Consider the following 25,502-nt stretch of genomic DNA (forward strand, 5'->3'; position numbering starts at 1 on the left):
GTAGCTTTATTAATAAAGAATCAGTGCAGTGGCGAGTAGTGATATAGGTGCAATAGATCTCGATGTGAAATCAGTATGGGTGGAAATAAGGAATAGCAAGGGCAAGAAGTCTTGGATGGGAATTATCTATAGGCCCCCGAAGAGTTGCCTCACTGTAGGACAAAGTATAACTCAGGAAATAATGGAGGCATGTAAGAACGGCGCTACAATATCATGGGTGATTTTAATCTGCACATTGACTGGACAAATCAGATTGGCAGGTGTAACATGGAAGATGAATTTGTAGAGTGCATCAGGGATTGTTGCTTAGAGCAATATGTTGCAGAACCTCCTCAGGAACAGGCTATTTTAGATCTAGTGGTGTAATGAGGTAGGATTAATAAGAGATATCATAGTTCAGGATCCTCTAGGGGGAGAGCGATCACAACATGGTAGAATTTCAAATTCAGTTTGAGGGCGAGCAACTCGGGTCTCAAACTGGTATCCTCAACTTAAATAAGGGCAATTACAGAGGTATGAAGAAATAGTTGTCAAAATTGGGCTGGGAAAATAGACTAAAGGGAAGGTCAGTAGATAAGCAGTGGCAGACGTTTAAGCAGATATTTCATAATGCTCAGCAAACAGAAAAGGGGAACTAGTAGATGTAGTTATTTGGATTTCCAGAAAGCATTTGATACGTTGCCACATAAAAGGTTTTGTACAAGATAGAAGCTCATGGTATTGGGTGTAATGTATTAGCATGGATTGAGGATTGGTTAACATACCACAAGACAGAGAGTCAAGATTAATGGGTCTTATTCAGGCTGGAAAGATGTAACCAGTGTAGTGCCACAAGGATCAGTCCTAAGGCCTCAATTATTTTTTTATCTATATTAATGACTTGGAGGGAGGGGCAGAGTGTAATGTATACAAATGTGCTGGCAATACAAAAATAGGTGGGAGGGCACGTTGTGATGAGGACCTAAGGGATCTGCAAGGAAATATAGACAGGTTGAGTGAGTGGGCAAAAAACTGGCTGATGGAATTTAATGTAGGAAAGTGTGAGGTCATGCACGTTGGTAGGAAGAATCAAAAGGCAGACTATTATTTAAATGGAGAGAGACTCTACAAAAGGACAGCACAGAGGGATCTTGTGGATGAAACACAAAAAGTTAGCATGTAGGTGCAGCAAGTAATTAAGAAGGCAAATGTAATTTTGGTCTGTATTACTAGGGGGTTGGAGTTTAAAAATAGGGAAGTCTTGTTACAACTGTACAGGGTGTTGGTGAGGCCACATCTGGAGCACTGTGTACAGTTTTGGTCACCATATTTAAGAAAGGATATACTATACTGACATTGGAGGCAGTTCAAAAGAGATTCACTAGACTGATTCCTGGGGTGAAGGGGTTGACTTATCAAGAATTGCTAAACAGGTTAGGCCTTAATTCACTAGAGTTTAGAAGATTGACCGGTGATCAGATTCTGTATAAGATTCTGAGGAGGCTTGACAGGGTAGCTGTTGAGAAGATATTTCCACTAGTGGGGGAATCTCGAACTAGGGGACAGAGTTACAGAATAAAGGGACGCTCATTTAAAACTGAGATTCTTCTCTCGTGAATGTCTGGAATTCTGTACCCCAGAGAGTTATGGAGCCTAGATCACTAAAAGTATTTAAAGAGGGGGTAGATAGATTTTTGAAATATTGGGGAGTTGAGGGCTATGACGAGCTAGCACGATAGAGGACTTGAGGCCTGATGTAGATCAGCCATGAGCTTATTGAATGGCGGGGCAGGCTTGAGGGGCGAACGTCCTACTCCTGCTCCGATTTCTTATGTTCTTAAGTGTTATACCATTGAGACTTGTAAGTCTTTGGAATTCCTCCGGTGAATGTTGTTCCATTATTCAACACTATCATTTCCGGTAGCCTGTGTAACGCAAAACTCTGACACAATTTGTCTATGGTGGCGGTAGATGCAGGTGATCTTACTTTGTGTACTTCCATCCATTTCGACTGGGTAACTATGATCAAGAGGAACATTGTGTCCAAAAAAGGTCACCGTGGAGGTGGACCCACGGCCTTCCTGGCCATTCCCAGGGATGCAATAGAGCCGATGGGGGGAATTTCTGTGCCTAGTGGCACTGTATGGAGCTCTTGACTAAGTTTTTGATTTCTATATCCATCCCTGGCCACCATAAATAGCTGCGCGCCAACATTTTCATTCTAGAGATGCGGAGGTGAGCACTATACAATTCGGTCAATAATGGCTTTCTTTCTCTCGGAGGCACAATGACTCTCACTCCCCACAGTAAGATGTCATCCTGGCAGGTGAGCTTGTATCTTCTATTAAAATACAGCTTCATTTCATCAGAATTTGACTCGTTAGGCCATCCCTGTAAGACTTGCTTCCTTATGTGAGACGAAACTGGACTGAGGTTTGTCCACTCTCTTATTTGTTTGGCATGTACTGGTGACAAATCCAGAAAGTTTAATAACAAGACAAGTTCTTGAGGAATTTGGATGTTCACATTGTTGTCTTTTAGAAGTAATCAGCTCAGTGTGTCGGCATTTGCAACCTGCCTTCCTGGCCAGTGAATAGAAGTATACTCATGAGCAGCTAGAATCAGTGCCCACCTTTGGGTGCATGCAGAGGCATTTGTGGATATTGCCTTCTCTTCGCCAAACAAGCCTGGTTGTGGCTTGTGGTTGGATACAATGGTGAAGTGACAACCATGGATGTATTGGTGGACTTCTTAATGCCAAATATAATGGATAAGCCTTCTTTCTCTATTTGTAAGTATCTTCATTCTGCAACACTGAGCGTTCTTGAGACGTAACCAATGGGCAGTTCGGAGCCATCCAGTGGGAGAGTACTGCCCTTGCTCCGTAAGGGGATGCACTGCAGGTTAAAATCAATTCTTTCTTGGCGTCAAAATGTACCAACAGGGCTGAGGAATGTAGCAACTGCTTTACTGTCACAAAAGCCTCTTGTGCAGCTTGCACCTGTGGTTTTCCTTGAGCAAACCATATAATGGACCCAGTACTGTTGACAAATTTGGGAGAAAATGGCCATAATAGTTAATCATTCCCGAGAAGGACCTGAGTTCTACAGCATTGTTTGGTGCTGGCAGCTCACGAATACCTCTCACCTTTCCCTCTACTGGGCGAAGGCCCTGCGAATCGACCGTTTAGCACAGGTAAACCGCTTATTTTGCTTGGAAGATACATTTTTCTCTTTTCAAATGTACTCTTGCTGGTGAGAAATGCTTCAACACCTCTTCCAGGTTAGCCAGGCGTTCTTCCTCAGTTAGTCCTGTTAGTAAACATCATTGAGATAAACTACCACATAAAACAGCGCTTGAAGTAAATTTTCCATGGTCAGTTAGAAAATGGCACAAGCCGCTGAGAGTCCAAGGGTAACTGGATATATCGATATAATTCCCTATGTGTGTTGAGAGTCACAAAGTCCCGAGAGGCCTTTTCTAGCTCGACTTGCTCGTAAGCATGGTTCATGTCGAGCTTCATATATGCAGTTCCCCCTGCCAGCTTGGAGTACAATTCAATTTTAGGTATAGGATGCCTGTTTAGTCTGGCCACTTTGTTAACGGTCAAACAGTAGTCCCCGCATACTCGCACACTCTTGTCAGGCTTTAGAACTGGAACTATGGGTGCAGCCCATTCATAAAATTGTACAGGTTGTGAGATTCCCAACCTTTCTGGCCTGTCTAGTTTGACAGCAACTTTTTCTCACAATGCAAAGGGTACTGGCCTCGTCTTCATGAATCTGGGGGTTGCCTTCAGATCCACTTGGATTTTAGTTAGCAGCCCCTGAATCTTTCCAAGCACCTCCCTGAAAATGGAGGCATATTTCCAAAATAATACTTGCAGATCTTTCATTCTGAATTGAAATATCTCGGTCCACTCAAACTTTATTTCCTTAAGCCAGTTCTGACCAAGTTGCGTTGGACCCTCCCCTGCTACCACTATTAGGGGTAGACTAACAAACTGATTTCCATATGGTACTGGAACCTTTCATATACCTCTTACTCATTTGTCTCCACCAGTATACATCTTTAATCTAGCATCTGAATTTTCCAGATTTAATGGGTGGTCTCTTCCATTTAGATATTTGAACGTATGTTCCCCTATAACTGTCGTGGATGCCCTGTATCCACCTCCATTCGGATGGGTTTCTCATTGACTTTCACTGTCATGTAGATTGGCTCTGTTTTACCCATTTTTAAGTTGCATAGTGAGTAAATATCTGACTCTGTTTCTTCTGGTTCCTCTATTTTGTTGATTTCATGATTTCTAACTTTTTGCTTAATGTTTTGTCTTAATCTGTCTTTACAATGTCACATTTTTAAAAATTCATTCATGGGATGTGGGCTTCACTGGCTGGGCCAGCATTATTGCCCATCCCAAGTTGCCCTTGAGAAGGTGGTGGTGAGTTGCCTTCTTGAACTGCTGCAGCCCATGTGGTGTAGGTACACCCACAGTGCTGTTAGGAAGGGAGTTCCAGGATTTAGGTCCAATGACAGTGAAGGAACACAATATGTTTCCAAGTCAGGTTGGTGAGTGGCTTGGAGGGGAATGTCCAGGAGGTGGTGTTCGCATTTATCTGCTGCCCTTGCCCTTCTAGATCGTACTGGTCATGGGTTTTGAAGGTGCTGTCCTGTGAAGGTGTTTTGCAGGTGAATTCCTGCAGTGCATCTTGTAGATGGTATACACTGCTGCTACTGTGCATCGGTGGTGGAGGGGGTGAATGTTTGTGGATGTGGTGCCAATCAAGCGGCCGGCTTTGTCCTGGATCGTGTCAAGCTTCTTGAGTGTGGTTGGAGCTGCACTCATCTAGGCAAGTGAGGAGTATTCCATCACTCCTGACCTGTGCCTTGTAGATAGTGTACAGGCTTTGGGGATTCAGGAGGTGAGTTACGCGTTGCACGATTTCTAGCCTCTGACCTGTTCTTGTAGCTATAGTATTTATATGGTGAGTCCAGTTCCGTTTCTGGTCAATGGTAACCCCCAAGATGTTGATAGCGGGGGATTCAGTGATGGTAATGTCATTGAACATCAAGGGGCAATGGTTGGATTCTCTCTTGTTGGAGATGGTCATTGCCTGACACTTGTTTAGCGTGAATGTTACTTGCCATTTGTCAGCCCAAGCCTGGATATTGTATAGGCCTTGTTGCATCTGGAAATGGACTGCTTCAGTATCTGAGGAGTAGCGAATACTGCTGAACATTGTGCAATCATTAGTGAACATCCCCACTTCTGACCTTAGGATGGAAGGAAAGTCATTGATGAAGCAGCTGAAGATGGTTGGGCCTAGGACACTACCCTGAGGAGCTCCTGCAGTGATGTCCTGGAGCTAAGATGACTGACCTCCAACAACAACAACCATGTTCCTTTGTGCCAGGTATGACTCCAACCAAGGGAAAGTCATCCCCCTGATTCCCATTGACTCCAGTTTTAATGGGGATCCTTGATGCCATACTTGGTCAAATGCTGCCTTGCTGTCAAGGGCTGTCACTCTGATCTCATAATGTGACCGTTACAATGGCAGAAGAGACGTTCAATTCTTCTAAATTGTCGTTCGTTTGCAGGCTACCTGGTTCCATTTCTGTTATTATTATTGTAAGTTTCCTCTGTTAACCCATTGCTTTTTGCTGGTCTGTTAGTGGTGGTCGTTTCCTGCCTTTCCCCGGAGCCCTGCGCTTTTGCACCATTTCTAACCGGTGCTTCCCTCCCAACACAAAGGACAGTGCCATTTTGTGCTCCCTTGATTGCTTCTGAAACCCCGACTGCACTCCCCATTGCGAGCACCAACTCCAGCGCCTTACTGAAGTCTAAATTCATTTCTGTCAACAACCTGTTTTGCATGGTATCTTCATTAATCCCACACACTAAGCAGAGTCTTAACATGTCGTAAATCAGCGTCCCGAACTCTCAGCGCTCTGTCAATTGTTTTAAGGCTGCTACATAGCAAGCGACTGTCTCTCCAGGGGCACGACATCTCGAATTAAATTTAAAATGCTGCATAGTTACCAAGGGTTTGGGCTGAAAGTAACTTTTCACTCAATTTGCCAACTCATCAATGCTCTTGGAATCTGGGACGTTGTGTGCTGTTAGACTACGAATTAGGCTGTACGTTTTACTGCCACATGTCGATAAGAGGATCTCTCACTTTTTCTTCTCCCCCCAAAAGTTGTTGGCTAAAATCAATATAATGTGAACAATTATCGGTGGTCTGATCAAACTGTTCGATGCCAAACTGCGGCATACTGGAGGGAGATAACTCCGACAACTAAGATGAAGGCTGTACTTACAATCACCTGCAAGGTGTGGCTGATTTACTTCTGTTTAATTCCTGCGGCCTTCCTTGGTGTCGTCGACTGGCCGCGTTTTGCCTCGTTGCCAATTGCTATGTTCCTTCTATCAGGTTGCTTTGTTCAGCGAGCACGGTTGCACGCCTATTTACTGATGAGTGAGTTGGTAATCAAGATGATGTAGATGAGGAGACCATTGTAAAATGAAGCATATGCTATTTGTTCACATAAGTAATGGAGCACTAAAACGTGTGCTTCTCAGACCCAAACCCATTCTAAAACTACTAATGAACAATGTAGCCCACGCTACACATCAATTAGGTAATGCAATCACAAGGTTAATCTGCTTGCCTTCTCTTAAAATGTATTGTACCTCAGATTACCAAAAGCTTCCCACCCCTTGAAGATTGCTCGCTCTGTGCAGGGGCGACCTTAAAAATAGCTCCTGGTTTATTGAAGGCCTGAGATCACAGTGGGGCGGGGGAAATCAGAGGCTGCCATGCCAGCGATCAAATGCAAAACCCGTGTCTCTCAAGTGGCACATGATGCAGCAGAAAATGCTGCCTTTGCCTTCAGTGGGTCACATGCTGATTTCTCCGCCTGATATTGGACTTTGCCAATTTCTGGAATGAATCCGCCCATAGAGTACAAGGCCAAGGAAGTTGTGTTGAAATTATATAAGACACCAATTTGGCCTCAGCTGGAGTATTGCATCTAGTTCTGGGTGCTGCACTTTAGGAAGGATGTGAAGGCATTGGAGGGTGTGCAGAAAAGATTCATGAGAATGGTTCCAGGAATGAGAAACTTCAGCTATGTAGCTAGATTGGAGAAGCTAGGGCTGTTTTCTGTAGAGGAAAGAAGGCTGAGAGGAGATTTGAAAGGTATTCAAAATCATGACAGGTCCAGACAGAGTAGATAGGGAGAAACTGTTCCTACTCGTGAAAGGATTTCCAATGAGAGGGCACAGATTTAAAGCCATTCACAAAAGTAGCAAAAGCACTATGAGAAAAGACTTTTGCACGCTGTGTGTAGTTAAGGTCAGGAATGCACTGCACTGTGGTGGAGGCAGTTTCAATCAAATCATTCAAAAGGGAACTAGACTTTTGTCTGAAAAGAAAAAAAATGTGCAAGATTACAGTAAGAAGGCGGGAGAATGACACCAAAGGAACTGCTCATTCGAAGAGCCGGTGCAGACATGAAGGTCTCAGTGGCCTCCTCCTGTGCTCTCATAATTCTGTGATTCTGGGATGTGAACGGTGCTATATCATTGCAAGTCTTTCTTTCTTTGAGTTCTGCATCTAAACCATCAAAGCATGCTTACAATTGGATAATCTCCTATCCTTCTTATTTCCATGTAGTTTCTATGGCTCTTGACAGTGCATTTTTTGCTTACATTTCAAAGGAGACTCTTTCTACAGCCATTTAAAGTTAAGGGACTTTGTGGTTCTGTCCAATTGAACAAGATGGTTTTGAGAAAAGTTGGAAGATTTTAAACTTTATTTGTTTTTCTGTTATCTTAGAGATTGAAAATATACCATAACCCAAAATTAATGGAAATCTGATTAGATATCAGAACATATTCTCTTGTGCGCGCTAGTAATTTTTAATGGTTTGGACCTATGGACCATTGTGATTGAATACTCTCCACTTGCCTGGATGAGAGTGGCTCCAACAACATTCAGGAAGCTCAACACCATCCAGAACAAAGCAGCCCACCTAGTTGGCACCCCGTCCACCACCTTAAACATTCACTCCCTCTACCACTGCTGCACAATGGTAACAGTGTTTACCATCTACAAGATGGAGCAACCTGCCAAGCTGCTTTTGACAGCACCTTCGGAACCTACAACCTGGACAACCTCGAAGGACAAGGGCAGCAGTTGCATGGGAACAATCCCATCTGCATGTTACCCTCCAAATCACATACCATTCTGACTTGAAACTATATTGCTGTTCCTTCATCATCACTGGGTCAAAATGCTGGTACTCTCTCCTTAACAGCATTGTAGGATGTACCTGCACCAGGTGGACTGCAGTGGTTCAGTTAGCGATGGACAACAAATGCTAATCTTGCCAGCGATGCTCACATCCCATGAATGAATAAAAAAAAATCATGATGAATAGAATGCTTCTGATAAGCTGTGACTTGCTCAATTATCAAAACTTTACACTGAGCTATCTGAAGTACCTTAGGGACAACCCCAATTAAATAACAGCATGAGAACAATACTAACCTGCTCCAGTTGACCTTGGTGAGATTTCAAATTTTCTGAAATGTTATGCATTCTTTCTAACGATTCTTCAAACTGGTCCAGTTCAGTAGCCTGAACAAAAACAGAGTGAGATACCTTAGCGCATCTGAAATAAACACAGCTACAGTCTTCTAAGCATGTGATAATAGCTGCCTCACTTTCAGGTTTCTCAATGTTGGTTTACATCTGCATGCCACTTTATCCTGTTCTGTTGAAAACAATTCTGTGTGACAGTTTGGAAGTTTCCTGCAGGTGTCCCTATATCAATGAGTGAATAACAGGTTCTGTAGAAATTGTATGCTGTACAACACAATAATGAGTAGAGACGCAGTGCAGAGCCAGACAAATGTGGGCTAAAAGAACTGAAGATAGCAAATATCTATATTTGATTTCATAGTTTCCATTACTGGACAAAAGGTAACTTGTATCAAGTTCCACACTCCACTATTTTAATGGGGCTGTGATTGTTTTCTTTCTGTCACAGTTCATATGGGGTTAAAAACCAGGATCATGCACAGAAAATGGCCCTTTTTATTTTTGTATATAATTGCCCCAACACAGATGATATATCTGGCAAGATATCTGATGGATGGGCCAGGTTATTCATTTTAAATAAGAGCACCTGATGGAAAATCCTAGTTTGAATGTCACCAATCCAGCTACTGCCCTTCTCACAGCACTAAGAATGCCCTGGCCAAAGTCATAAATAACATCCTTTGTGACTGTGGCCATAGTCCATTATTCCACCTTGTCCTTCCTGACCTGTCTGCAATAACTGATCCAGATGACCAAGCCATCCTTCTCCATCATCTCTCTTCCACTACCAATCTTCATGAACCTGCCCTTGCATGGCTCTATTCCAATTTGTCTGAGCACAGCCAACCCATCTCTAGTAATAGTTTCTCCTGCCGCCTTGACTCCATCAGAATTTCCTAGGATCTACCCCGATCCGTTTGTCACCCCCCTGCTGACATCATCTGCATGGGCAAACTCAATTTCCACATGTATGCTAATGACCCCAACCCTACCTCTCCACTACTTCTCTCTGCTCCTTGACCACCCATGTACTGTTAGACTGCCTGGACCAACATCAAAGCTTATCACCACTTTCTCTAACTGAACTGGATTTTGTGTTTGATCCCTGAATTCAATACAAATTAGTCGTAAGACAGGAAAAGGAATGGAAATAAAGGCTCATCTATACGAGTGGGCTGAAACACTGGGTTCCAAGAAAATATCTGGGGTAAAAGTACCAAAGAAAAAGTGAGACATGCATTAATTAACTTAAGAGAAAATACTAAGTATTGTAGGATGTCTTGTCAAATGTAATTCATAGCCCAATAAAATTTCCTTGTTTGTAAGTATATTTTGTTATACATACAGGGGTAGAAATTCTGCAAGGGATCATTAACCTCTTCCCCATAATTTGGTGGAAAATTGACAGGAACCCTGAAGAAAGTGCATAAATATTTTAGTGGAAAATTGGCAGGTATTCCTGCAGAAATCCCGGGTGGAAGACTTTTCTATTTGATCATTACTACTTGATGGTTTAAAGGTATGGTTTGAAAGCACAATTATTTTTTATCTCTCTTTGCTTTGAAAATGCGATTTATTTCTGAGTATAGACTAGCCGAGGGGTATTCAATTAGTTTGAAAACAGATCTGCTTATCAGAAATGTCAGAGGGCTTTGGGTCTGGAATCCATCATACCCTAAATTATTCATCCTTGATCACTGTACAAGGACAAACACAGAGAAAGCAGTAATGTATTTGTCATCATACCTGATAAGAAATAGGAGCAGGAGGAACATACAGCTCCTTGAGCTTGCTCCACCACTCAATAAGATCCTGGCTCATTTTATCTTGGCTTTAACTCCAATTGCCTGCCTGTTCCCAATAACCCTTGACCCCAGTATGATCCGATGGTAATGCATAAACCAGCAAGGTCTGTTAGTTTAATAATCTATCAATGTAATACAGGATATTAGTGTTCTTTATGGTGTACCTGGTGGCGTCTACCTCTTATATGCTTAGCAAGAGTTATTTCCTTCCTTACCACCACCTACAACTGTAGGTGCATTATCAGTTGCCAGTCATATAGGGAAGGGAAACACTTTTTAAGAGAGATTTAAAAATGGCTCAAGGTGTGTTCATCTTTTGCCTAGCTGTGAGAATCAACCCCCGAATCACTCACATATTTCTATCTTTTTGTTTAAATTACGCATGCCATGTATAATTGATTTCAATCCTTGTGTATGGTTCTTACTGTATTGGTATTTCAGTGAAGAGAACTCTTATTAGGATGGGACTTTTATTTAGAAAATTATGTAGTGTTATTGCAAAGCATTTTTATAAAAGAGATGAGAGTGAATGCAGTTTGAGGGTAGTGACCTAGGTGTAGTTCAGAGCACCAGACTAATCCATGCGATGAACTATGTCTTCAAAGTTGCAATGGTGAGTTTGCTGGTAAATCTGATGGAAGAATGAATCTCCTTATGGTGGTGCTCTGCTGATATTTTTAGGCCATCTATAGTTGTTATAAACCATGGCTGTAACCCTGCTCTCACAAGATCCAGCGAGAAATCCAGCTCAGTAAGAATCCAGGAATTCCCTTCCTAACGGCACTGTGGGTGTACATACACCACATAAATTGCAGTGGTTCAAGATGGTGGTGAGCCACCACATTCTCAAGAGAAATTAAGGATGGGTAATAAATACTGGCCTAGCCAGCAATGCCTACATCCCATAAAAGAATTTTTAAAAATTTTAAAAAGATCAGTCACAAGTGGACAGTTACTAATATGAAGGTATCCTGTCAGCTGCCGTGTAAGTATTTACTTCCATAATGTGATGTTACAATTTACAAAGGAACTGGTCATTCAATGATTGGAATCCATTCCTGGGAATTGATGACTCCTTGCACTGTGTTCAATCTTGTCAATTGGTAAAATTGCACTACATTGTCATGTTGCCACCAATTTTCCATGGTGATGATATGGCTTGCACTAACAAGACTTACACCCGTGACTTATAGCCTTGGAAAAGCCACAATTTATTCCAGTTAACCATCAGGAAGACGGTAACCAATTGTCTTTAGCTCCCATCACAAACTCCAGAACTTGCCATGAATTCTGCCTGTGTCAGACTTGACTATTCCGATGGCCTTGTAACTAACCTCCCTTCCTCCAGCCTCCAGAAACTTTAGTTCATCAAAACTCTGCTGCCGTATCCTATCATTTGTAAATCATTTCATGATTTCACTCCTTCCTGTCTGATTTAACCTTCTTCAGTCCTACGGCCAGCATCCCTATTAACACCACCCTCGACTGCAAACTTTCCATTCCCCTGTCTCTGGCTTTTATACATTTCCCCCTCTCTTTCTTCCACCTTCAGTAATCTATGCCCCGTGTTCTATTATTCCTACCCTAAACCACTTTTTAAAACTCACCTTTTCAACAAGCTATTGGTTACCTATTTCTTTGGGTAACTTGCAAGTTGAGTCGATAGTTAGGAAGGCAAATGCAATGTTGGCATTTATTTCGAGAGGACTAGAATATAAAAAGCAGGGATGTGCTGCTGAGGCTTTATGAGGCTCTGGTCAGACCACATTTAGAATATTGTGAGCAATTTTGGGCCCAGTATCTCAGGAAGGATGTTCTGGCCCTGGAGAAGGTCCAGAGGAGGTTCACGAGAATGTCCCCAGGAATGAAAGGCTTAACATATGAGGAACGTTTGAGGACTCTGGGTCTATACTCGATGGAGTTTAGAAGGATGAGGGGATATCTGATTGAAACTTACAGAATACTGAAAGGCCTGGATAGAGTGGACATGGGGAAAATGTTTCCATTTGTAGGAGAGACTAGGACCCGAGGGCACAATCTCAGAGTAAAGGGAAGACCTTTTAGAACAGAGATGAGGAGAAACTTCTTTGGCCAGAGAGTGGTGAATCTATGGAATTCATTGCCACAGAAAACTGTGGAGGCCAGGTCATTGAGTGTATTTAAGACCGAGATAGATAGGTTCTTGATTGGTAAGGGGATCAAAGGTTACAGGGAGAAGGTAGGCGAATGGGGTTGAGAAACTTATCAGCCATGATTGAATGGCGGAGCAGACTCGATGGGTCGAATGGCCTAATTTCTGCTCCTATATCTTATGGTCTTTGGCTTAGTGACCATCTTTTTCTGATTATGCCTCAGTGAAGCAGTTTGGGATATATTTGTACATTGAAGGTGCTATATAGATGCGAGTTGTTCCACCGCCTTGCTATAAGCATCTGTGTAATGCCAATTCAAAAATATTACTGATGTTCTGAGAGCTAGTCAAGGACAATTCCAAAATATAAAACTTCAGGGTGATGGTCACTTTGATGGACAAATCCGTTGGAGTTTACAATAGGGTGGGCTGCAGGTCAGATTGCAACATCTAGCATTGCCCATTGATGGTTTCATTTCAAGACTTCCCACATACAGCTGCTATACGTTATTGAGTGAGATTATCAGAAACATGGTGCCAAACACCTCCTATGGTGCTTGGTTCTGTATGTTCCTCCTGCTCTTTCTCCAAAGAGCAAAGATAGCAAGGTATTGCTAATGATAAACCCATGACGCTGAATTTAATAGGGCATCATGGGCCCTGCACCCCAGCTAAAAGGTTAGGGGGAAGTCCACCCATGATCTTGATGGCTACCCTGCAGGAATTTAATGCTGGGAGCAGCATGAATTGCTTTAAGATGAGATTTCTGGCTCTATCTCAGAAAGAAGTCCCGCCTTAGATAGCTGTCAGTCAATCAAATGGCCAGTGGCTCTGTAGTCTCAGCAGCACAACCGTCCCATCATGCCGCAAAGTCCATGTAAGTCTGGAGTCAAGGGCCTTAGTGAGGCGGGTTGGGGGGAGCCAGGTTCAAGGGGCCAAAGGGGAGGGTTAAAGGGAGGCATGGCTTAGTGGTAGGTGCCTTTGATGGGCCCAGGAATACCCAAAGGAGGATGCCCCCAACCCCCACCACTCCCACTTCCCTATCAGCAGTTCATGTAGCTAAAGCTGCTGAGCTTTCCACATGCCATGAGCCCCCACACTGCTTGTGTTGAGTATAATAATGGCGGCGGTAGGATCAGGCCCTTTAAGTAGCCATTAGTTGACCACTTAATGGCCGCAATAGGCCCAAGAAGTGTGCAGGCCATCTCACAGCGGTGGCAGTGGGGGGGGCTTGTGCAAAAATTGGGACAGCTGCCTCACAGACCAGATATATTCACAGAACCATACCTTACTGATAATGTCCAGGACACCCCCATCACCATCCTGGGGTATGTCCTGCCCCACCAGAAGTGGCAGCACAGTGGTGTACTGTCGGGAAGAAGTTGCACTGGGAATCTTCAACATCGATTCCGGACCCCATGAAGTCTCATGGCATCAGGTTACACATGGACAAGGAAACCTCCTGCTGATTATCACATACCACCTCCCTCCCCCCCCCCACCCTGCCCCCACCCCACCCCACCCTTAGCTGGTAAATCAGTATTACTCTATGTTGAACCCTAATTGGGGAAAGCACTGAAGATGGCAAGGGTGCAGAATATACTCTGGGTGGGGGCCGTCAATGTCCATCATCAAGACTGGCACTGTTGCACAACTGCTGACCAAGCTGGCCGATTCAGCTAGCTGAGGGAACCAACAAGTGGGGAAAACATACTTGACCTCATCCTCACCGACCTGCCTGCTGCAGATGCTTCTGTCCATGACAGTATCGGTAGGAGTGACCATCGCACATTGTGAAGACGAAGTCTCATCTTCACAATGAGGAGACACTCCATCGTGTTCTATGGCACTTCCACCATACTAAATGGAATGGACTTCAAACGGATCTAGCAACTCAAAACTGGTCATCCATGAGGTGCTGTGGGCCATCAGCAGCAGCAGCAGCAGCAGAATTGGACTGGAACACAATCTGTAACCTCATGGCCTGGCATATCCCCCACTCTACCACTACCACCAAGGCAGGGGACCAACCCTGGTTCAATGAAGAGTGCAGGAGGGCATGCCAAGAGCAGCACCAGGCCTACCTAAAAATGAAGTATAAACCTGGTGAAGCTACAACTCAGGACCAGTTGCGTGCCAAGCAGCATGACATAGACAAAGCTAAGCAATGCGACAACCAAGGATCAAATCTAAACTCTGCAGTCCTGCCACATCCAGTCATGAATGATGGTGGACAATTAAACAACTCACCAGCGGAGGAGGCTCCACAAATATCCCCATTCTCAATGATGGAGGAGGCCAGAGCATCAGGGCAAAAATAAGGCTGACACATTTGCTACAATCTGCAGCCAGAAGTGCCGAGTAGATGATCCATCTCGGCCTCCTCCAGGGGTCCCCAGCAACACAGATGCCAGTCTTCAGCCAATTCGCTTCACTCCACATGATATCAAGAAATGGTGAAGGCACTGGATACTGCAAAAGCTTTGGGCCCTGAAAATATTCTGGCAATAGTATTGAAGATTTGTTCTCCAGAACTTGCCACGCCCCTAGCCAAGCTGTTTCAGTCCAGCTACAATACTGGCATTTACCCAACAATGTGGAAAATTGGCAAAGTATGTCCTGTACACAAAAAAAAGGACTAATCCAATCTGGCCAATTACCGCCTCATCAGTCTACTCGCAATCATCAGTAAAGTGATGGAAGGGGTCATCAACAGTGCTATCAAGCAGCACTTGCTTAGCAATAACCTGCTCACTTACATTCAGTTTGGGTTCCTTCAGAGTCACTTAGCTCCTGACCTCATTACAGCCTTGGTTCAAACATGGGCATAAGAGCTGAACTCCAGAGGTGAAGTGTGAGTGACTACACTTGACATCAAGGCAGCATTTGACTGAGTGTGGCATCATGGAGCCCTAGTAAAACGCGAGGCAATGGGATTCAGGGGGAAAACTCTCCATTGGTTGGAGTCATACCTAGCACAAAGGAAGATGGTTGTGGTTGTTGGAGGTCAGTCATTTCAGTCCCAGCACATCAGTGCAAGGGTAGTGTCCTTGCGCTAGTGTCCTAGGCCCAACCATCATCAGCTGCTTCATAAAGTCAGGAGTGGGGGTGTTCACTGATGATTGCACAATGTTCAGCACCATTCATGACTCCTCAGACACTGAAGCAGCCCATGTCCAAATACAGCAAGACCTGGAAAATATCAAGGCTTGGGTTGACAAGTGGCAAGAAACTTTTGTGCCACACAAGTGCCAAGCAATGACCATCTCCTACAAGAGAGAATCCAACCATCGATCCTTGACATTCAATGGCATTAACATCACTGAACCCTTCCACTATCAACATCCTGGGAGTTACAATTGACCGGAAACGGAACTGGACCAGCCATATAAATACTGTGGCTAAAAGAACAGGTAAGAGGCTAGGAATCCTGCAGTGAGTCACTCAAATCCTAACTCCCCAAAGCCTGTCCACCATCTACAAGGTACAAGCCAGAAGTGTGATGGAATACTCTCCACTTGCCTGCATGAGTGAATCTCCAACTACACTCCAGAAGCTTGGCACCTTTCAGGACAAAGCAGCCCGCTTGATTGGCACCACATCCCAAACATTCACTCCCTCCACCACCAACACACGGTAGCAGCAGTGTGTATCATCTCCAAAATGCACTGCAGGAACTCACCAAGGCTCCTTAGGCAGCTTCTTCCAAATCCATGACCGTTGCCATCTAGCAGGACAAGGGCAGCAGATGCATGGGGACATCACCACCTGGAAGTTCCCCTCCAAGCCACGCACCATCCTGACTTGGAAATATATCACCGTTCCTTCACTGTTGCTGGATCAAAATCCTAGAACTCCCTCCCTAACAGCACTGTGGGTGTGCCTACACGACTTGGACTGCAGTGGTTCAAGAAGGCAGCTCACCACCATCTCCTTAAAGGAAATTAGGGATGGACAATAAGTGCTGGCCCAGCCAGCAAAGCCCACATCCCATTAGTGATTGAGAAAAAAGCATAATTTCAAAATTTATGGATGAGACAAAACTTGGAAGTATTGTGAACAGTGAGGAGAATAGTAATAAACTTCAAGTGGACATAGGCTGGTGGAGTGGGCGGACAAGTGGCAGATGAAATTTAATGCAGAAAAATGTGAAGTGATTCACTTTGGTAGGAAAAATGAGGAGAGACAATATAAAACGAAGGGCTGAATTCAAAAATGGGTGCAGGAACCGAGACCTGGGGGTTTATGAGCACAAATCATTGAAGGTGGCAGGACAAGTTAAGAAAGCAGTTAATAAAGCACATAGGGTCCTGGGCTTTATAAATAGGAGGATAGAGCACAAAAAGAAGCAAGTTATGATAGACTTGTACAAGTCACAGGTTTGACCTCAACTGGAGTATTGTGTCCAGTTCTGGGTGCCACACTTTAGGAAGTATGCGAAGGCCTTAGAGGCGGCGCAGAAAAGATTCATGAGGCTAGCTCCAGGGATGAGGAACTTCAGTTATGTGGATAGGTTGGTGAATCTGGAGTTGGTTTCCTTAGCAGAATGAAGGTTGAGAGGAGATTTGATAGAGGTGATCAAAATCATGAGAGGTCTGGACAGAACAGAAAGAAAGAAACTGTTCCCATTGGCAGAAAGGTCCAGAACCAGGGGACTCAATGAAATTTAATACAGAAATATGTGAAGTGATTCAGTTTGAAGGGAAGACTGAAGAAAGGCAATATAAATTATAGGTTACAATTCTAAAGGGGTTGCAGGAGCAGACAGGCCTGGGGTCATATGTGCACAAATCAGTGAATGGTCCAGACATGCAGTGCACTGCTTGAAAATGTTGTGGAGGCAGATTAAATTGAGGCCTTCAAAAGTAAATTGGTTAATTATCTGGTGAGAAAAACTTTGCAGGGCTACAAGGAAAAGGCGTTTGGCCTAAATAGCCAAGTGGTTATGGTACTGGGTTTGTAACCCCAAGATCAAGAGTTCATATCTCACAATGGCAAACTATGAAACAACGTAACTTCATCTGAATAGGAACAGATGGAAACGTGTTTGTACTTGAAAGAGTTACAAGGAAAAGGCAGCAGAGTGTGATAAGGTGAGTTGCTCTTTTAGAAAGTAGGCACAGACATGGTGGGCTGAATTGCCTACTGTAACTGTAACCAATCTATGGCAAGGATTTAATGTGGGTGAAGGGAGTCTCACCCTCTGGGTTGGTGAACCGGTGAGAGCCCCGCGTTGTTTTTCTCTGTGAGGTGCCATGTTATTCGATTCCAATCAAACACTTACTGGGCAGTCTCGTGCCTCCCATCCAATTAAGCCCCAGTAGGGTGGAAGTCTTGCCCCCGAGAGCTACTGGCCAATCAGAAGCCATCAGCTCCCTGGTACCGCTCCAGTGGGGCCTGCAGGAGGGATCGATGACAGAGCTGAGTGTGGATGGTATGTGATTGTGAGAAAAGGGTCGCAAGCGGAGAGGAGCAACATAAAGCAAGGGCAAGGCAGCAGTTTTCTGCACCCATTGCCCCCAACCTACCCAATACCATGCCCATTGATCGGGCATAGGGTACCTGAGAACAATGGACGCCCACCACCCCACCCCTCCCCAGTAGGCGGCAAACAACCCTGACAGGGTTTTCTGGGCCCAGAAAAAGTCCTTTTCCCACTGCTGGTTGAATACCAATGGGGGTGGGATAAAGGCTCTTAGTGGCTAATTATGGTCCTCGATTGGCCTCTGGGTGGGAAGGCTGACCATAAGCCCTCTCTCCCTGGTCTTGATTGGAGGCAGGAGGGGGGCAGTAGGATCTCCACCCCATACCTTCCTGCCCAATCACATGGCCCCCCACCTCTGAACTCATGTCTGGGGTGTGTGAGGGCATTAACTTCCACCCTATGAGTCTATTCAATGGAATGAAATAAATTCACATCATCTTCAGAATTACCTGCTACAATACTTCAGAAGTACAGAAATGCCTTGAAATCAGGGACATGTGAGGGGCTTGCACGAGGTGTCCCTCATTTGCTGGTGTCCTTATTTTCAAAATGATCACAGTATACACAGTAAAGTGATGAGTGAAATATCCCAGGATTGGCCACAGTATTTCTTATTTTTAATCACTCTTCCCCGTGATCAAGTCAACGTTCGGAGCCCTGCCAGCTGGGTATGATTTCAGCTCATTTTCTGTTTGTTGAGTTTCCAATTTCATTGCCAACCTCAGGTCCTTTCCATTGAGGAAGGGATATTAGGATCCTGAGAGCTAGCCTGCACAGGACAAGGCGGCTGCTTATGGGACTGCAGGGCCTCAGACAAGTTGGGGCAGAAGGTGATGGGGGGGAAGGTGGTGGGGGTTGAAATTAATGTCCTGCAGTTAAATATTATAGTAAGACTGCGTGCCTCAGATATAATCTGTCTTCCCATTTTAACCCTGGCTGGCCAGGTTTTCCAAGCTTTGGGAAACCCAGCAGATAAAAGGAGAACAGACTGCTTTGAGCAAAAGCTAAATGACTTTAAAACACTGTTCTTGGGCCCTTCTGTTTCATATTTAAATATTAGTTTCTACCTTAAATGGCTCATGCAATGAAGGATCCTACAGTCTCATCATCTTCAGTTTAAGAAGCTTTTTCTTCCCATCCCCCTTATTTCATCCACTTTACTGGCTGCTCTTGTCTCAGTAAAGCTCCCACTTTGTGTTATTGAAGGAAATATCCTATTAGTCCCATTCCTCTGCTTTTTCCTGCTATCTTCTCCACTCTTCCTTAATCTACATTTCTGTTCAATCTACCTTCTGTAGATTGATCCCATTTAGTCAACTGTTGGGATATTCTGATGCTGCGTTACAGGTAAACTATAAAAATACAAGATTATCATCAGCATCATTCATGGAAATTATTAAGAAATTTCATACTAAACCTGTGTGTTTGTCAGCTCTGTGAGAGAATACAGACTCGTTTCCATGGATCTGAACTTGTGAGTGAGATCAAATGTTAGGTTGCGAAGCCCACGAATTTCATCCTTTATTTCCACAGAACAGGAGACAGTAGACTCATTCAGTTTCTGCATCAATTTGTACAGTCTGGACAAGTCCTGAAGAAAACAGAGAAATGTCAGTGGGGCTTTTAGTTTCCCCTGGTGTTTGGGGTAAAATGCATGTTGAAGTCAGCACTGTCTGAATATAAGTTCTGTACTTGTGCAATATTCACTTGTGAATCAGATTTGAGAATGGGTTTGGTCATTCATGAGACAGAATACAGGATACATTTTGATCCCCAACCTATTGACAAAGGTCTACCTCTTCTCGTTGCAGGTAGAGAAAAAATGATAATGACACTTTGGGAGAGAAAATAATGAGAAAAATAAGATAATTTGTTCCAGATTTAACTTGAACCAACTCAGAGAATTAATTAGTTGTTCATAGCCTCAGGAGTTATACCAGAACCGTTACCACAAATCATTTAATCTGACTCAGTAACAATACAATCTAATTTAATTAGTAGTTAAAATTTATAGATACATGTTTTGTTGCTTCGATTAACATGCTGGGGAGAACTTTAACTTCCTAAAACAGATGGGTTTGGGTCCGGTGGGACATTGTAGGATGTGCTGGAAATACTTAGCAAGTCCGGCAGCATCCATGGGGATGCTGTCAGATCTGCTGAGTATTTCCAGCACTTTGTTTTTATTTCAGGTTGCCAGCATCTGCAGTATTTTTCTTTTATTCAGTTGGATAATGCTGTGCAGCCAAGGATTCTCTGTTGCATAGACTGCCATTCAAAAACATTAGGCTGGATTTAATGCAGTCCATCGCAGCAGGAACCATGGCGGCTGTGCCCACTTAAATGTGGGAGGCGCCCCAGCTGGAGGCAGGAGAACCTCCCCTGCTTAAGGGACTGACATGGGATTCCTGGCTGGTGGTGGCAAGATGTCAATTAGGCTTATTAATGAGCCAATTGACACCCATTATCCCTGAGGCCACCACAATTTATTGGCGCCTCAGGAATTTAAGGGGAGCAGCACAGCTATGAATTGCATAACAGATGTGTTCAAAGTAACAACGAAACAGTAGCAATTAAATGACATAGCAGATTACAGAAGCCAACAAAATATAACTACTCCTATTTAAATTTAGAAAACAGATGCAATCCTTCATAATTTTGTTAATAATTATTGTGCCTGTGATAAATTCTGTTATTAACAGCTCTTATTGCTGTACTTTGTCACTTTCTTTTCCTCACTGACTCTTGTCTTCCTCTTGATGGCTTCAGCATAATTAGTGAGCAGAAATCATGATCACTCAGATGCACCTTATCCTTTGATGATCAACCAGGAATAGATGAAAGTCACAGTGCACTTTCCAAAAATCAGATATAAACTGTCAGTCATACAGATCCTTAAAGACACAGAAAATCTCTGCAACTCCCAAGCTCTACGCTTAGAGTGTCGATAATGCCCAATAGGTTAGAAATTTGTTGCTTAGTTACAAAGACTGTTTGACTTACTGTTCAAAAAAAATTAACAGCTAGACAAAGTTGCAATGAAAATATGAACAAACTAGCACCTTCCTGACACATCTGATAGTTAACTAACTGCTAAGAAAGGGAACTTTACTCTGTGTCTAACAACGTTGTACCTGACTTGGGAACCTATTACATTCCAATTAAAAGGTAATAGTGCCAGCCTTGGCTAAGTGATGGCACAATTGCCCTTGAGTTAGAAGGTCTTGGGTTAAACTCCCACTTTAAACACTTAAGCACAAATTCTCAGTGCAGTATTGACTGAGATATTGTCTCATAAATGATATGTTAAATCAAGGTCCAATCTGTCATATTTGGCACCAATCACTCATAATGGATTGGGTAAATATGTTGTGGGTTCATTTATTAAGACTAGGCACAAGAGAACAGATGTACATGGGTCTTAAGCTTGAAGACATCAGAGCTACAGAGTTGTGTGTTTATGCTCTACTGAAAGTAAAAGTTAAACTAAACTGGATTGCATGACACACTTCCTTTCTAGTGATTTCATGCTCCTATCCCTTAAAGTTATATTACAACAACATCCACCTTGTAGAGTAGACATAAAAAATCCTAAGGCATAATTGAAAGATTTGCAGGGATTTCTACAATTACCTGGCCAATACTTACCCTTCAATCAATTTCACCAAAACATTATTTGACCATTTATTATATAGCTGTTGGTGGGACCTTACTGTCAACTATTAGCTGCCATATATCCCTACACTACAACGTTGACTATATTTATGGCACTAACATTTCTCCCCTGAATAGTTGCATGCTTCAAATTTACAGTAATTATATTTCATCAATGCTGCAAGTCTGACTGAAGGTCACTTAAATTCCTCCTACTATTTGAATGCATGTAAGATTGTGCAGTTGGTATGTACAGAGCAAAAGCACCACTGTACTTAATCACAAAATAGGAATATCTGTCAGTTAATGTTCATGCCATTTTTTTTTCATTTGGCAATTCATATGTTTTAGCTTTAAATAATTTTTGGCTAAACTTTGATTGGTCTGAAGACAATGATAATAAAAGGCACAGACTTATAAAAAGTTAACATTAGGGTGGTTGATCATTCAATTAAATATTAGTTGGAGAGGACATGCAAATTATTTCTTTTCTATAAAATGAATCCTTTCATTACAAGTTGGAGGTAATTTTTTTTAATTTATGCACTTTAGCGGAACCCAATCTGTACTGCAGAATGAATTACAGTATGATTGGCTAATGCTCATTGTCAAAGTAACCCAGTTAATCTCATACTGCCAACAACACCAATTTTTAACAACAGTTTCAAAATATTTAATGGCCATTTGTTTTGAATAAAAATGAGGAATCTATTTTTCAAAATATTTACAACAGTCAGGCGACTACTGTTGCATTTAATCGCAATGTTAAGTGAAATCGCTCTTTCTAAGACTAGGCTACTACATTATTTAGAATTTTATTTGCTGATTATAATGTGTATAATGTTTTACTAAATTTTAAGTCTACAGCCTTGAGAATCAAACTGGGTGTTGTAGAACTTAAAATGCCTCTAACTGTCCTATCAACTAAAGGTAATGAAATTATGCAGCACAAAAAATATATGAATTTGTTACCTGGTTACCCATTGGCTTGTCCTTCACATTTTCGTTTAACTCTTCACATTTAGCCTGAAGTAAATTCAGATTTTCTCTGATATGGATGATGCTATCCTGCATGATGTTAATCTTCTATATATGGGTTGAAAAATAGAGGCAAATAAAAATGAAAGGAATTCTAATTTCACAAAGTAGGTGATTACTGCTGTGGAAATATCTATTGGTTATGAGATTCCTCTATAATATGTGGTGAAATAAGCCCAATGGATGTGCAATTGGGTCCCATAGGGCTGCCGATACTGGGCCTGCTGTACGTACACTGGAAGCGTCAGAAGGGGTCCAATCATAACATCAAACAGCCACTCTGGCTGATTTGACTCTGGTTTCATGAATGTAGTCTATACATGTAGACTGAACCCCTGTGAGCATGAGTGCCCTTCCCCCACCCTCCCACCCCTCAACTGGTATTATTTAAAGGACAGTTCACCAATTTGTAGGTGAGGCATTTTAGGCAAAATTAGTAGAAGTACAGTGATTTGCATTTGGAGGTGTTTTGAAGAGCTGCTACATATAGAGAGGCAACAGGATTTCATGACCCAATTCTGCATAAGGTATGGGGGCTATGTTTGAGGGTATCTAGTCCTGAAAAAGGAGAAAAAGCAGCAGAGAGAGGAAACTCAATGAAGAGAGAGAAGGAAAAGGGCTCTCCGCAGAAGGCCCTGCCTGCCATGGGTTCTTCAAGACCACTTCCTCTCCCTCTACCTGACAAGGAACAATGCTTGAGGCGACTCAGCTACAATGAGTAGGAGATCACAGAACTGTGCCACCACTTTCAGCCCATGCTCACATCATAGTGATGTCAGCACTGTCAGTGCCAGAAAGATCACTGCATCCAAATCTTTCCAAGTAGGGGTGGGCTACATTCCTAATATATCCCATCCCTGCACTTGTGAGGTGACATGGGCAGTCAATGCCAAGGGAGTTGAATGCATTGTTTTCTCCATGAGCAGAGAGAAGCAGGGTGATGGGTATGTGGATTTGCCAGGACAGTGGGATTCCCGATGGTGCAGGGAGCCTTTGTCTGCATGCATGTGCCTCTGGGAGCTGCCATATCAATGGGCAGAGGTACACGAACCACAAGGGCTACCATCCACAAAAACTTTGTCAATAACATCTTTATCCAACATTCATCAGGGAGGATTTTTCCCTCGTATGGTGGGCTTGGAAAGCCAACCATCACCTGCAATTGGGGCCAGACTGTGATTTCACCTGTGGACGAGCTTTCCTAAAAAGTGCAAAGGTCGCTTGGCCTTTTCACCTGCCCACTAACCATAAGGTTGGACAGGCAGTGAAAAATTTCTTTCAATTAACTTTTTAATGGCCTTAATAGGCCTTTTAATTGTCGACTCCGACTCCAGCACACACCAGCCGACCGAAATACTGCGCGTGCGCATGATGACGTCAGGATGCTCGCCCAACATTGTCGTGCGTCATTTTATGCTCGGTTAAGTTGAACACGTGTCTATCCACCGAGCTAGAAATTCTCCCCATTAAATTATATAAACAGACTGCCTCATGACGCGGAGTGAGTGAAGGTATAGCTGCCCCCTACCAATTCTCTATTGCTCTGTTGTATTTTGTGAGTCCTGAGTGCTAGAGATTGCTGATGTGTGAGTGATTGGGGTGTGGTGTAGCGATCAGTGTGAGAGATTGGTGGTGCGGCTTGATAGGAGATGTGGTGTGCAGATGCTTTCAGTGGCTTTAACCACCCATGTGAGGTCAGTGAACGTCTTGTGGCGCTGTGTCCAGATCCTTTGAGCAAGACCTGGCCACCTGCTTCCATTCCCTTCAGAGGGCATTCCTTGAGGGCCTCCTTGCCTCCTGTGAAAACATGACCACACTTTCCTCCTAACCACCTCCATGACTAAAGCCTCCAGAGCTGCATCCATGAACTGTGAAGCCCACTTACTGCCCTGCTGCTCCATTTTCCTTGTTTTAGCACTGACAGTCAGCAGCTGCTTCCTGTACAGCTTTCCTTTAAGAGGGACAGACTGTCTTTAAGAGATGGAGGCTAGCTGGAACATTTGCAAGCCTTATATGCTGTTAGGCCTCCTATTGAGGATTCAACCAAGCAGCCTTGCTGGGTTTCATGCTGAAATCATCGAAATGAGGAGGCAGCACATAGTTTGCTTCAATAGGAATGGGAACAGCAAGTCACAGATCAGAAACCTCTGCCAACAAATGGGTGCCATGCAATTCTTTGCCGATTATTCCTGTAAATTCAAATTCCTTTGTACGATATCACTTCATAGACCAGGCCAATTTTTGGTAACTTTCTCTGTCCCAAACCATAAAGGGAGTTGCTGAACAAGTATATTTGCTTGTTTCACTTGGACTTCAATATTAACAATATGAGTAAACTAAACTGCTGTACTGGCTCGGGGTTGGGTGGGGACAAATTATAATACAATTTACAAATTAATTCTGGATCTCATGAGCATTCGGTTAGATATGGCATCTCATCAAATTGCCTCAAACTCCGCTGGCGGGTTTTAAAAGACATTTCACTCTCAATTGAAAGTATACTTAGGCAGGGTGTATAATGGGTGGGTACGGTTAATTTTCCACCTACATCAAGCTGAAAGTGCCTCCCTTATTATGTAGCACCCTTTTCTTTGAATCATAAGATTGTGGGTTTGAGCTCCATTAAAGTAGTTGAGCACAGAATCCCAGCTAACACTTCAGTGCAATACTGTGAAAGTGTTACATTGTCAGAGGTACTGAGGGGAACTCTAACCTTGAGAAAATGGTGGGCTTGGCTCAGGTGGATGTGAAAATTTTAAAAATCTCAAACCCAAACCCACGCCCAACTGGCCTCA

The 25,502-nt window shown here is 43.3% G+C and overlaps 1 protein-coding gene across 3 annotated transcripts in view; it reads right to left on the bottom strand.

The window, feature by feature from the left end:
• The window catches only part of LOC121281865, an 86,831-nt gene that overhangs the window by 12,610 nt on the left and 48,719 nt on the right, over positions 1-25,502 (bottom strand). For 2 of the 3 annotated variants that reach the window (XM_041194959.1, XM_041194951.1), the window contains exons 5-7: positions 22,642-22,755; positions 19,433-19,606; positions 8,541-8,630 (exon numbers count right to left, since the gene is read on the bottom strand). In XM_041194959.1, the coding sequence (XP_041050893.1) occupies positions 8,541-8,630; positions 19,433-19,606; positions 22,642-22,755 (378 nt within the window). The remainder of the gene's footprint in view (positions 1-8,540; positions 8,631-19,432; positions 19,607-22,641; positions 22,756-25,502) is intronic. The other variant, XM_041194969.1, reaches the window with a different exon arrangement.

Source organism: Carcharodon carcharias, chromosome 1 (assembly GCF_017639515.1).
Source record: "Carcharodon carcharias isolate sCarCar2 chromosome 1, sCarCar2.pri, whole genome shotgun sequence".
NCBI lineage: Eukaryota > Metazoa > Chordata > Chondrichthyes > Lamniformes > Lamnidae > Carcharodon > Carcharodon carcharias.